This window comes from Filicampus tigris, chromosome 17 (assembly GCF_054856515.1).
Source record: "Filicampus tigris isolate MCC_2025a chromosome 17, RoL_Ftig_1.0, whole genome shotgun sequence".
Classification (NCBI taxonomy): Eukaryota; Metazoa; Chordata; class Actinopteri; order Syngnathiformes; family Syngnathidae; genus Filicampus; species Filicampus tigris.
The window spans coordinates 12,050,402-12,064,190 of NC_141233.1; the positions used below are offsets into that span (position 1 = coordinate 12,050,402).

At 44.6% G+C, this 13,789-nt stretch overlaps 1 protein-coding gene across 2 annotated transcripts in view; it reads right to left on the reverse strand.

Moving 5' to 3' along the window:
- The window catches only part of tspoap1 (TSPO associated protein 1), a 38,557-nt gene that overhangs the window by 4,233 nt on the left and 20,535 nt on the right, over positions 1-13,789 (reverse strand). Inside the window, exons 13-28 of one of the 2 annotated variants that reach the window (XM_086012755.1) lie at positions 13,494-13,674; positions 11,854-11,943; positions 11,205-11,410; positions 10,219-10,331; positions 10,000-10,109; positions 9,046-9,915; positions 8,223-8,249; positions 7,938-8,089; positions 7,389-7,862; positions 6,919-7,299; positions 6,433-6,588; positions 5,408-6,196; positions 4,966-5,065; positions 3,639-3,784; positions 3,296-3,464; positions 1,266-1,334 (exon numbers count right to left, since the gene is read on the reverse strand). In XM_086012755.1, coding sequence (XP_085868881.1) covers positions 1,266-1,334; positions 3,296-3,464; positions 3,639-3,784; positions 4,966-5,065; positions 5,408-6,196; positions 6,433-6,588; positions 6,919-7,299; positions 7,389-7,862; positions 7,938-8,089; positions 8,223-8,249; positions 9,046-9,915; positions 10,000-10,109; positions 10,219-10,331; positions 11,205-11,410; positions 11,854-11,943; positions 13,494-13,674 — 4,033 coding nt within the window. The remainder of the gene's footprint in view (positions 1-1,265; positions 1,335-3,295; positions 3,465-3,638; positions 3,785-4,965; positions 5,066-5,407; positions 6,197-6,432; positions 6,589-6,918; positions 7,300-7,388; positions 7,863-7,937; positions 8,090-8,222; positions 8,250-9,045; positions 9,916-9,999; positions 10,110-10,218; positions 10,332-11,204; positions 11,411-11,853; positions 11,944-13,493; positions 13,675-13,789) is intronic. The other variant, XM_086012756.1, reaches the window with a different exon arrangement.

The window sequence follows — 13,789 nt, forward strand, 5'->3', positions numbered from 1 at the left end:
TCTGCAACAGAATTTACACAAAAAAAAAAAATGGGCTGGTATAGAAACAAATAATAACACATTATTAACCCATTAAGCCCAGGAGCGCATAACCGCGTTTCTACCACTAGAGCGCTTTTTCTACCTTTCAAACCGGGGGAGCGGATACGTCACCGTCCTTTTTTAATCCAATTCTCCGTCTCATAGCCAACTTGATGCATCAGAATATACACGTGACGGTGTCGCGAGACCGCGAAGGATGTCGTGGAATTTTTTCGAGCCGTAGGTAGGCTAATGGCGGACGATTAAAGTAAGTAAGTAAGTAGCAGTGATATATATAGACGACGTGCACGACCAGTGGAACCAGTCGAACGTGATATGATATGGTTTGTAGACAATTGCGATATTGACGTCTTTGTAACAGAATACAGGATGGTAATTACCACTTGATTTTTCAAAAATTAAAATAGTACTTCTCTTGCACTGACACGTTATTTTTTGCATCTTGGATTGAAACAGTAAATAATAATAAATTCGGCCTGTGCGAAAGCCACATGTCTAAGCGCTCTAATTCTTTTGGAATTATGTTTCTGTCTGCGACAGGGGCTGAGATATTAATTATTTTGGAAATGTTGAATTTCTGGGAGAAATTCAGGTTTTCAAGGGTAATTCCAAAGGTGACCGACGGTTTTGGGGAGCTGTTGAGAAAGGCGCTTTAGGCCTTTACTAATCAGTAGGAGCCCTGCGATTGTTTCTCTTCAATGAGCTTGTTCCATCTTGGGGAAATAGGAGAAGATGACGTGTGTTAATTATCTCCAGTCTACGCCATAATTTCATTTTGGTTTCCACCATTGCGGAGAAAAACGGGAACCTGGGACCAACAGCGGTTCGTGGCTCAGTGGTTGGTGACCACTGCTTTAGATGTCATCGAGGTGACATCACAGAGAATGTTTCACATGGCAAGACGAATGACGGCAGACCAGACGTTGGATTTCTGTAGGTTTTTAGAATTTCTAATCTTGGTCAAATTCCCGATTGGTTATCTTGCTAAATATTCAACTTGTGGAAAAAAAGATTTCGTAACAGAATATGAACGTGACTGAGCTTTATAGTCCACGTCGTGTTTAGCTAGCATGCTAGCGTTTCAAATCCCCTCTGGTCACTGTGTGTAATGTATTTAATGAGGTGAAAAAGCAAACGCTTTAAGTGAAACAGACAAAAAGAGAAGCAAACCAGAGAAGACCCAAAAAGGAGGGCAGTGGGAGGGAATCTGGAGCGAGACACACCTTTCTTGGATCGTCTCGGTTTCGGTGGTGGAACAGGGCGACGTGGAAGCGGTGCGTGTGTGCGAGTGCCTTCATGGGATTTCAGAATAGAAAACCAAAATATGTGACACCAAAAATCAGACCAAAAGGGAGGACAGGGGTGCAAAACAGACCAAACAAAGAGCCAATGAAAAGCCAGCAACATCCAGTAAGCAGCAAGCAACAGACATAACAGTGAGCGCAAGTGGAAGTGAAAAGGTTTAAACTGTAAAATGTTTACTCTGTGCTCTGCACTGGCTAGAAAGCAGGAAACAGAAGCAAAGTGTCAGCTTGAATTTGCAAGGCAAACACTGCATGAAAACAGCCATCGCATGTGTGTGTTGATGGTTATGATTCCCGCGAGCAGTGTGTATGTGTGTGTGTGTGGGGGGGGGGATTGGTATAGCACATTGACTTTAAAGGAGAAGAGGCCTCTTTCCTTTGATTAATAAGAAAAACGGGCCTCGTGCACGAACAGTTTATCAAATTTGTTTTTGCAGGACTCATATAAACTCTCTGACTAATACTACAGATCATGTGACTTTCATTCCACTGTACATTATGGGATAAGGATGTCAAAGTCACATCCTCTCAATTGCTGGGAAGTCAAAGTTGCAGTGAAACCATCACGGTAGAAAAGGGCTGCTTTTATTTTTCATCACAGAATTTATTTAATGATGCTTTTTTTGTCCATATAAATGTGATGTTTTTGCTATTTAATTGAGCATGTGGAAATATTAGTGCTACATGATTTAAGAAAAGGGCTGAGATATTTCTCTTTTATTCAGTGTTTTGACGGATATCTGCATCAGCCTTTTTTAAAAATCGAAATTTAAAACTGTGTTAACTTCAAGGAGATATTCATTTAAATTTTCAGTTCAGTTTTCATTTAACTTTTGAAGACATGCTGATGAGCCTGGGAGCTCCCTTTTTGTTAGAATTGTAGATGTATATTGGCAAACATTTATTCCAATAAAAAAAAAAAAAGAACATTATGCAAATCTGAATTTTTTTTTTAATAAACATGCTTAAAGAAGTTTCAACAAAGTTAAAATTTGTATTTCATTTTTTTTATTTTGACGCCAATATTATTCCTTTTTGCTGAAAATGAATATCGCCTCCAAATGACGGTTATTGGCCTCCTTGACTACTAATAATCGGTATCGGTGTTGAACCTGAAAAAAAAAAAATACATATCGGTCTATCTCTACTCTTTTAACACAATAAGACTGTCAACAATTAGCGTTTAATCGCGTAAAATGGAAAAACAGTAAGTACGAGGATAAGTGAGCTCGCACTTGTGCCGTATTACGACGTATTCTGCTGTGCAGCGTTTTTAACTGGGACTGACATAAACCAACATGATAGACCTTTTGTCTTTACTCATAAGATGATTTTAAAAGCTGTTTCACAGCTCATCGGGAGCAATTAGGGGCTCAATACTTGCTCGCGGATCCTGTGGCGGGGTCTCTGGGAAAACCAGAGATTCAACTGCGAAGACACTTACTCTCGGGGGGCCTCATTTTGGCTCAGATGTGTGATTTCCTCCCAAGTAGAAGATTGTACGAGCAACATTTCTTCAAGTGAGGCAGATGACACTTTATTATATCAGTACGTTTCACGGCATAAAATCAGATAGCCTACTGATGTAATTCAGTCCGTCCACTTTTTCACACTTTTGTGAGTTTACAGATTCGATCTATGGCCAAGCTGTCTGACTTTGAGAACAACCCCCCCCCCCCCCCCGTCCCGCCCCCCGCCCCCCACTCTGTGTGTGTGGAAAGATCTAGTGGTTCTTGCATAAGGCCCAATATTCTTTGCAAAGCAGGTTTAGGTTTATGCAGCCATTTTCCTTTACCACTGAAACAATGAACAATTGTGACAATATGCATAATAACACATTGAGGTTTTTTAGTACGGATGTCCAAAAGCAATCACATTTGAGGTCTAATATGACACATCCATCAGTAGGGATTCATTTCAACATTAGAAAATGAGATCCTTTTGCATACCTATCTTTTCGACAGATGCTGGGGTCGATAAGAAGCCCTGCTGAAGAAGCTGCTGCCGGGTTTCTTCGTCCTCCACCTGGATCTCAGACACCATGTTGCAAGGCACATAGCCCGAACGACCACCTGACTCCCCTCTGTAGAACCCATCTGAATCTTTATCACCGTAAACCTAGGCAGAAAAACTGCTCTTAATTCACACACATTGATGCAGATGACCAGACATCACTAATATCATCTTCCCTGAATGTGTATCAACGTGATTGAAACAGAACCTTTGCAGAATTGTTAATACCGTATCATAAGTCAATATCTCTTGTGCGATCCATACAGTGCGGGGACGTACTGTGATAATCTGTCCCTCTCGAAAGGGCAGCTCCTCCTCAGCAGCGTCCGGATTGGGCGACATGGTGGCAGGGTCATAAGGGAAGAGGGCCACAAAGATGCGGAATTCGGTCTTGTCTCCTTTTGTCTTTGGTGATTCAAAACAACCTGCGGGTAGTTTGTGTCGGATGAATGATTCAAATAAAGATCAAAATGATTTGCGATATCACAAGCATTGCATCATTCATCCGAGTTCTTCACCAGTGTCGCAGATATTATACAAATGGAGCGAGCATAGCTCGCAAGGATCTCTGGAAACGGTTGCGGGTAGTTTGCCCCCCCCCGTCACGGTGCTCCTATGAACAGCGTTTGCTTAGCCCAGGCATGTCCTTAAAAGAGGTAACCAAGCTAAACCACTGATCCTAAGCTGCGTGAGCTGTTTGACAAACACACACTTGTTCATGATCTGCAACGCCCAGCAAGAAAGGGAAACGGAGCTTGACACGATCTGATGTCGATCAAAGAACTGTACGCTTGCAACACATATCAAACAGGCGGTAATGGCGTCCTACTTTTTTCTAAAACAAGGACTTTCATTTGCTCTATTACATTACTGAGTGATTTTTTTATTTTATTTTTTTTTAAAGGGGGACCTTTTATTGCCATGCGGCACTGTGTACAGCATTGTAGAGGTGAAGCATAATGCTGGCGTGACCCCAGAACTTATGACCATGTCGATCCTATTTGACAAAGTGAGACAAATTTGAAGAGCTGTAGTGAGACGTAAGCTGCTCTGAAGAGAGCCGTTCTCTATCTCATTATGGAGAATCAGGCCATCTGTGGCAAGAATCATGGAGAGAGAACTTGCAGTTTCACATCCTTGCTGATTAATAATAAATACAGAAGGCGTCTTCGGGTCGCATGTTCAAATTGGCACGTACTTGGATGTGTGCGGAGTACATCGGAAAAGGCGGATTTACAAAGAGTGAACTTCTGCTTCATTATTTGAGAGAGGGGGTGAGGGGGAAGGAAAAGAGGGGCTCCTACAGCATCGCTCCTTTTGTCAGCTAATCAATGTTACTATTTTAAGATCGCCACTTCCTCCTGTCATGACAAGCCACTTTAAGTTAAGCTGGTTCTCAGCTTAGTAGGGCTCCAACTTCTCCATCACTGCCGACACTGCTCCCTTGCCACACATGCTGCTAATCTGACTGCCGGCATGCGGCAGGGAAGCCGCGGCTTGTCAACTGTAAGCACAGGTGTGTAGGCGACACTTCAACATTTGCGCTGCATCACCTTGCGTGGAAACAAGAGTTCAGAGGAAGCGGAAAAACAAGTGAGTCTCTGACCTTTGAGCTGCTTGCTTTGCAAACCAACCGATTTAGAGGAGAGCTCCGAGTCTGGCCCCCATGATGGACCTGCCTCGGATCCCGTTAGTTGACTGGGCTCCTGCGCATCAAACAGGAAACGGGAATAAGAAAAAAAAAAACATTTCACACAGAATGGCCATCCATTACAGGGAAAACACAACAAGGGGAATTTGAGGGGAAAATGAAAAGGGGTTGTGTATCGATTGGAAACATTACTTGTTGTTAGAAAGGGACACTTAGTTGCCATCATTTTTTCCAACAGCCACGCAACATTATTAACCGTGTGTAAAAATGAATATTAATCGATGCTAATTAAAGATGGACTCATGTCTACCAAGCAATAGTACAGGTAAGGGATAACTGCTAAAAAGGATTGAAAGGGAAGACGGGCACTGGGGCGATGCTGAAGTCGAATGTTTACCAAGGACTCCATCTTTCTTCCATGGTGGAAGGAAGGCCCTCTGTGCTCCATTTGTGCGCCTTCGATCCACCACTCTGAGCTCATCTGTTCTAGCACCACCTCCCCGGTAGCGCACGCGTCCGGTTCTTCATTGTCATCCGTGCCGTACTCCACATCGATCTCCATCCGGCGACCGATCGGTGATTTCACAGTGCGTACTGTCTTGCTAACTGGGTAGGGTCTTGGCGGGGTAGGGCCATGGCCTGGGTTAGCTGCCGCCGCTGCAGCCTTCTGACTCCTGAGCATGGCCTCCCTCCTAAGGCGGTCCCCTAACCCTCTGAGTAGTACTCTGTCTTTGTTGGGGGCGGACGGGGGCGGACAGCGAACAGGACCTCGCCTGCTGGCGGGCCCTTCAGATAAACGCACTTCTTTTTCTCCGGGATAACTGACCGTGTCAAGCGCATCGGAATAGTGCACGTTGTGCTGCATCTTGGGCTTGGGTCCTTGCCTCATTAAAGGCTCTTTGGTGAGGGATCTGGGATCCATGTTGAAGTGGTGGTGCTGGGGGGGAACATGTGGATGGCGGTGACACTGGGGAGCATGACGAAGGCGTTCTGTGCCTCGGAGGTGAAGGTGGCTGGGCCTCAGCTGACTCTGCATGTGATGACGTAAAGGCTCTTTCCGACTGTCGTCCTCCTCGGTCGCCTCGGGAATACTAAACAGCTGCTTGCTGCGGTACGGCTGAGGGGGTAACTTGAGGATCCTCTCAAGAACGTCTTCATCACTGTCTGAAGGCTCCGATTTGGTTAACTATGACCGTATTCGTGAAACGGGCCGGCAAGGAAGGGCATATCGTTGTTGAGTTAAAAAAAAAAAAATGAATTCAAAAATGGAATGAGGCAGAAAGAGGACGATCAAGTCATGCAAAATGAAAGGAGAGATAAAACAGGAATCACAATCAAGCGCGCAACAGAAAACATCATTTTAAATACACAACTCGGGCAAAGAAAATAATGAATAGCACGAGTTCACATATTCCCACATACTCTGCCAGCTGTAACGGTGTATCCCCTGGCGGGCGCTTCCACGAGGTTGTCGGAGTAAAGTTCTTCTTCTTCCTCTTCTAGGATGTCAGACAAGTCTGAGCGGCTGTTGTCAGCGAGGTAGTCACCGGGAGGCTCAACCAAGCCTGTGCCGTAGCTCTGCAAATGAGAGAAACATCATGATTGGAGTCATTTTCGCGCGTTGACTAAAGAATTTTTCGGATTATTTCAAAATCCAGATCAAATTTCATCAAACCTATTTGTAAGTCTAACTAACACGGATAACGTTAGAAGAAAAGATTTGGAGTAATGTTGAATGGTACACGTCATGATCTCCCATCACATAATTATGCACCACAGCACACTGGTTGGTAATCACTCTAAAAATAAACCTCCGCGGTGTCTACAGATTTGATTACATTCAAATCAATTATCAATGATAATCGATATTTGCTAACAGCACGAGGATGCCAACACTTGAGAGCTGACCTGTTGCGCGCTTGTGTACGCTGGTTCCTGGTCCTGTCTCAAGAACTCCTCAATTGACACTAAGCGTTTGTTCTCTTCTTCCTCCTCAACCTCTGAGTCCAGTGGTGAAGTACTCGGGGGCCGGAGGATTAATGTGTCCAAAGGGTTAAGCAGGTCCGTGATCGGGGCTTTGGGCGGCGTGGGAATGCGCTCCGGCGTTCCGAGTTTGGCACAGGGATCTTCAATGAACTCTGTAATGGATGGAAAAGGACGTATAGTCCCGGGGCTATCTGCATCTCTGCGGGGATCCAACGGGACCGCTGGTGCCACCTCTGGTGTTTGCGCGGGCGGCATCACAGGAGGCGCTTGAGGAGCTGACGAAGTGGGGGACGTCACATTAATCTGGTGAAACAAAAGAACAGCCAATTGGGCATATTTAACTGAAAGACGAGCTTCGAATCTCAACGACTGGAGGCTTGAGCGAGGATTACCACTGGGGTGATGATAGACGTAACGGGTGACGTGGCCTCACACGCAGCCATGGCAGCAGATGTGGGGTCGGCCCAGGCCTTTACAAATGAGGCTGATGACGCCGAGAGCTCTGAGTACGGGACATGAGGACAGTTGGCAGCAGCATCGGCTGTGAGGCTTGAAATGTGTGCGTCTGGAGGTGAAGGGCAAGACAGCGCGGAGGCTTTGGCAGCGGAGTTTCCGAAAGAGAGCAGCGAGGCCAGGTTAGTGGGTCCTACAGGGTGGCAGGTGAGGGGTGGCACTACCGGGTTGGTAGCAACTGGGCCGGCCATAATAGCGGCTAGCTTGGAGGGCACGTTGACTGGGAAAGAGTCGCAAGACTCCCCGTGTGCAGACATGGTGCGAACGGTGAGCTCCTGAGCTGCCTGGAGGGACTGGATCTGGGAAGGGCCCAGCAGAGCACTGCCGGCTGTTGGAGAAGACACCTCCAGCACCTTACATTGGAGAAGAACCCATATTAAAGGACATCATAGACTCATTTTAAGTCCCAATTCAATTGAGGGTCAGACCTTTTTCTTATCTGCATATATGGTGTATCCAGTGACACGGACTCCATTGGAGGTTCCTGCACAATCGATAGTGACCGGCAGCCAGCTGATGAGGGCAATACCCGGTGAAGGACCATGCTCCAGCTGTACATCCAATGGAGCATCAGGAGGGCCTACAGAAAATCACAGCCAGTGTTGAGTAAAAGGTACAGCGCAAAAAACGTTTTTTTTTTTGGGGGGGGGTAAAATGGCAATTATATCTACAATTCTAAAAAGGACATTCAGAAATGAACAGACCATATATACCTGTGTTCCCAGACTGTGGGCATGAAACTTAAGCAAATTTGAGGTGATCATTTAGTGAATTTTATTCAGAGGTGACACTGTTTATTATGCGAAATATTCCAAATATAGTTTTTACTAAAACTAAAAACTAACTAATGTAATCACTATACTACTCTGCTAAAACACTTACAAACACAAAACTGTAAGCACATTTTTACATTCCCTACTGAATAAAATTGTATATCCTTCAATAACCTTGTTTGCATGAGAGGTGGGTATGACTTAGGAAAACAAAATGCTTGAACTGTTGTGAATGCTTGATCAGTGCTATTTGTGACTACAGTATAGGGAGTGAAATAATGAAATAATTTGGGTTTGATCAAATACTGCACCTGTATTTATGGGTCGAATAAACTTAGAAGACAGCATTAGAAAAACATGACAGGTGAGTAAAATATCCAAACAGGTGGACTTCATATAATATTTGGGTAAATGAGAAAAGCTGTAGTTGCAAGTTGTTTGTTTGAACTGCATCGGGCCGGTTTACGCATTGAAAACATCGACCAATCACAGCTCAGCTTCATAAAACAGGTCAGCCGTGTTTGGTCATTACCTGAGCCCTGAGCAGTTGTGATGTCATTTTCAGTCGACAGTAGTGATAAAATGGCCGGCCATAGAGATAGCAAAAAACGAGTAGATTAACTCTTATTCCACAAACGCAATATTTATCGGAATGCCCTGTTTTAACTAGTGGGCTTGCATAGAATATATTCTTGAAAAAAAAAAATGTTTAGGTTGACTTCCCGCTTTAACGTCTGCAAAAAGATACATATAAAATCCTGACCTGCCATTCGCGTGCTGAAGTTGATGCTAGCACTTCTGCGTTCCCGTCGCTCCACAGGTAACTCCCAAGGCGTGCGGTGCGGCCGCGCCTCCACTTTGACGGTGTACTGCAGGCTGGGTAAGAGGTTATTGAGGCACAGCGAATAGCAGCCAGCCTTCACCAGCTCACACTCCTGCTCATTCAAGGACACAATGTGCACATAGTTGCTGTTGCTGGGGAGCCAGGACAGGTTGGCAGAGGTGGCGGTGACTCTGTCCGCACGCAGCTGCGTGGGTGCCACACAAACGTCCCGACCAATGAGCATACTGCAGCGCAGCTGGTCTGAGAGTCCCTTTTCTGTCAGGCTTTGCACGGACACACGGTAGGCCTTGAGGTTGATGTCCAGTCTCTCCAGCACCGCCTTGGTCTGGGCACCGAAGGGCACATTGAGCCGGAGCTCCTGGTCCACGTAGACATTATAACTCCACACATTGCCCCACCCGGCTGGCACCAACGGAGGGTCCCAGCTGATGATGATGCTCTTGGCAAGCTGCTTGATGAGGGTGAGCTTTCGTGGGTAAGGCACAGTGTCCACTCCCACCTCCTCCAAATCCAAGTCCAGGCCATTGGTGAGGGGGGCTGAGACAGTCAAGGCCGAATTGGAAGAGGCTGAGGCGGGGCCAGAGACAGAAGAGGCCTCCATCCTATCTGAGGCGCGGACACTTGTGTGGAGGTGATGCTGGTGGCTGGCACTGTGCAAACTGCTGTCTTGCCACGAGTTGTGAGTTATGTCACTAGTCTCCGGCGGATGAGTACCCATGACGTCGTCGTCCGATACGCGCTCCACAAAGTTAGAGGGGACCAGCCCTCTCCTTCCATCTACCAACTCGCCTGAAAAAAAAAAAAAAAAAGAGAGAGATCGCAATGGAATGGCAGAATTATGAAATTGTACATAAAAGGTGTTGTTGAGACTACCTTCATAGAAGCCATCATCATCCATGCCTCCATACACATAGATGTACTCTCCAGCAGTGAGCGGTAGCTCCATTTCAGGGTTATCATTGGGGCCATCGGAAGGATTGTAGCTGTTTAACGTGCATTTGCCAGTACGTTAGATTGTGATAGGACTCTTTGTATAATGCGTCGATTCCTATTCAGAATAATTACAAAAATCCGATTCATAAATGTACAAACCTGTATCGTGCAATAAAAACCTGCAACTGCAACTTTGATGCTCCTCTGCTGGCAGTGTAAAGTGCAGGGGCCATGTCAACGTCCAGATCCTCCACCTCACTGGCGGTGTCAACCTGAGGACATCATGACTTAATTGTGGTGCCTCACTCTTAGAGATACCATGCCATTGACGTCCCATGTGAAAAGTAGAGCAATATTAAAAATGTGTTTTCTTCTAAACACTACAAATCTTGAACTAAAAATGACGTTATTTACAAGCTGTTTGAGTGCCTGTAAAATACCCGGAGTGGCGATTTCCATTCATCATAATACATTGTACACTGAGGGGATATTTATAGCTTCCCGGTAAACCATTTTACAACTACTACCATTTGACCCACATAATCCAGTGGCAGGTGGATTATTTTACTAAACATGAGCGTTATTGAATTGAAGGGAGCCCTGCAGGCTGGATGATAAGACCTCTGACCTAACCTGTCTGCCACATAACACAAAGTAAGCACAATAACCCAAGAGCCTGTAAACGTAATGAATGGAAAAGCTTATATACTGTATATTCAGCTAGAGTCTCCGTGCATGAGATGAAACGTTAGCTCGCGTCACTTCCCTGAAAAATAATGCCAATGAGTGAATTAACACTTAAAGTGGACGTCAACCCAAACATTTTCTTTCCAATAATATGTTCTATGCGCCTCCACAAGTCTATATATGAGATGAGCAGCAAAATCCATTCGTTTGAGGGGGCGGCCATTTTGTCACTTGCTGCCGACTGAAAATGACACCATGATTGGTTGTTACCTGAACAACCGTGATGTCATTTCGAGTCGACAAGTGACAAAATGGCCGCCCCACGAGATGGACAAAAACGGGTGGATTTTACTACTACTGTTTAGACTAGTGGGGCTGCATGGAACATATTATTGTAAAGATAATTTGGCGGTTGACGTCCACTTTAAGTAAACCGTTGCACATCCATCCTCTTGTACCTCATGTGTTGGGCTTGATTTGTGCGGACTAAGGTGAGTCTCAGACTTTGGGGTGAGGTTTGTTGTCTCAGACTTGCTGGACGATGAGGCTGACTTGCTGACGCTAATTGTGGGAAGCTCTCGATGCTTGGTGACCGGTGAGCGCTCCACCCTGGACAGCCCAGCGGCATGGGGGGTGGTCCCCATTCGTAGCGCAGCAGCCACATCTAACAGGCAGAGAGAGAGAGAGAGAGAGAGAGAGAGAGAGAGAGGACAGTGGTAATTCACAATCCACTTGACAGGATGGCTCTCACACGGGTAGCTCTGTTGGATCCATGAGCGGCTAGGTGGGTGGGGTCACTGGTTAACATGCAGAAAGCTCAAGGTTGAACCTGACTGATTAAACAGTGGAGAAAAATCCTGCCTCCATCTGTCTGTAGTCAGAGGTCACACTACCTTGTGGTAGCATGTGTCACACCAGCATCACTAAGGGGCTTAACTGATTCCACAGACAGTTTTCACCTCGGCTCTGGAGTCGAGTCTCATGCAAGTTCTGTTACAGTGTTGAGTGTGTGTGTGTGTGATGACAGGTTAGAACATGCCATGCTTTTGTGAAAACGCCCGACACATTATGAGTAACAGGGACAAAAAGTACCGAGCGGCTCGTTACCCTCAGGGCAGGAGAGAGTGTCACCTCCCTCGAGACTCCAGAAGGCTATTTCGCTCAGGGACTCCATATCCCATGAGCCATCTGTGCAGTCTAAAACACATGAACAAGTAAGAGGTTTGATGTACGGGCGAGATGTGAAGAAGTTGGATTTGCCCAGAAAGTGACTGTTTAGCGTCAGCCAGATGGTCTTAGATTAGCATCAGGCATGCCAGAAACACTTGACTGCGCAGAAACGAGACCAATCCTGTACCTTTGTTGGAATTAATAAAGCAGAGACGTAAACAGCTAAAATGCAATATGTTATTTGTATTGTACGTAGATGCAGTCTTATTGTGCAAACATTTGACTTTTAGTACAATCCGTACAGCGCATGTATTAAAAACAGGATTATTATTGCATTAAATCTACAGACAATGGACTTTTAAAATGTTTGCAGACCATTGGTTCTAAACCTTGTTGGAGGTAGTGAACCAAACCCTAAATTTCATATGTGCATTCAGCAAATGTGCATTGGAATAAAAAATAAAAAATATGTATTTTTTTTTTTTTTCAAATTCAAATCTTTGGTAGACTATATAATTTATTAATGCATAAAATGAACAATGCATTTGTTGCACATAAAATCACAGTGTTCAAAGAAGCTAAACAACAAATCAAGGATTTCACGCAAACCATAAAAACAATGATTATTTAACTGCCAATGAATGTGCCTTTTGTTGTTGGCTGACAGAGACAAGTTCAAAAAAGCGTAGCATCACCATGGCAAGTGCAACTCATTTTTCACAACAAAGTCTTTCTTTCCTTCAGTTTTACACTGTGTCTACCATCTGCAAAAGCAACGCTCACAAAGTCATAACACGGCAAAATGCTTTAGCAAAAGATATGCAGCTAACGCTGGTCGAGCACAGCGTGACGTCATGAATTATATGAGTGGGGTGAACACGACGGACACACACAAGAGTGTGTCTCTTGACCTCCACGAAACCCCTGAGACAACTCCTGAAAAGTCCATTGTAAACGCATATAAAAGTAGTTTTGATAAGAACGGACAGTAAAGAACACATCATTATTTTATTAGTCCGTATTAGTTTTCACCCATGCTTCATGTTACTAAAAGGAAATTCACTCTAAAATAGTATGAGTGTGCAAAGACCACCCACAAAAAAATGCAGGAGAGAAATAATTTCATAAAACTTCATATGGTCAAGTAACAATTTACCATTTAATTGTCATAGTGATGTCATTGATGGATGCCATTAAAATCATGGCTAGCACAGCTGAGAGTTTTCTTTAAAATGTTGAAGTGCAAGCAAACAATAGGAATCCGTGTTATCCACTATTATCATACAAGTAATAAACTTTTGAGCAGTGTACAATACTTCCATGTGGACTTTCAAAGTAAAAGTGAGCAAAGGTGGAAACAAAAAGTGGAGAGACCAAATAAAGTCAGTGAACAGATTCATGGCTACATGTAAATGTGCTGAATGATGCACTCTGATTATTGAAATCAGGTACACTAATTTAAATGAAAAAGTTACAAAAAAGGTTTTGTTTGTGCAATGCTATATCCTTTTTTTTTTTTTTTTTTTTTTTTTTACAGAAAATTCCTGTTGAGTGGTCTTTGCCTTTGTGTTATTTACCTCGCTCTGTAGACAGGCCCACTCCATTTGTCAGAACAGAGAGGCCAGGGTGGTTAAGAAGGCCGGCGCCTGCGAGGTCCGCCTTCGAAGCCTGCAGTCGAAACTTCTCCAACTCTCGGGACAACAAGCCAAACTGTTCACTCTGGCTACGACACTTCTCCTCCAGATCTCGCACCTTTGACTGCACAAAAGCATCGATGATATTGTTAAGATCATAATGTCAGTCAAAAGGGGGGTTTTGAAATCTGCGAGTCACACAGCTGCAAACAAACTGTTCACCCCCGGTTGCAAATACG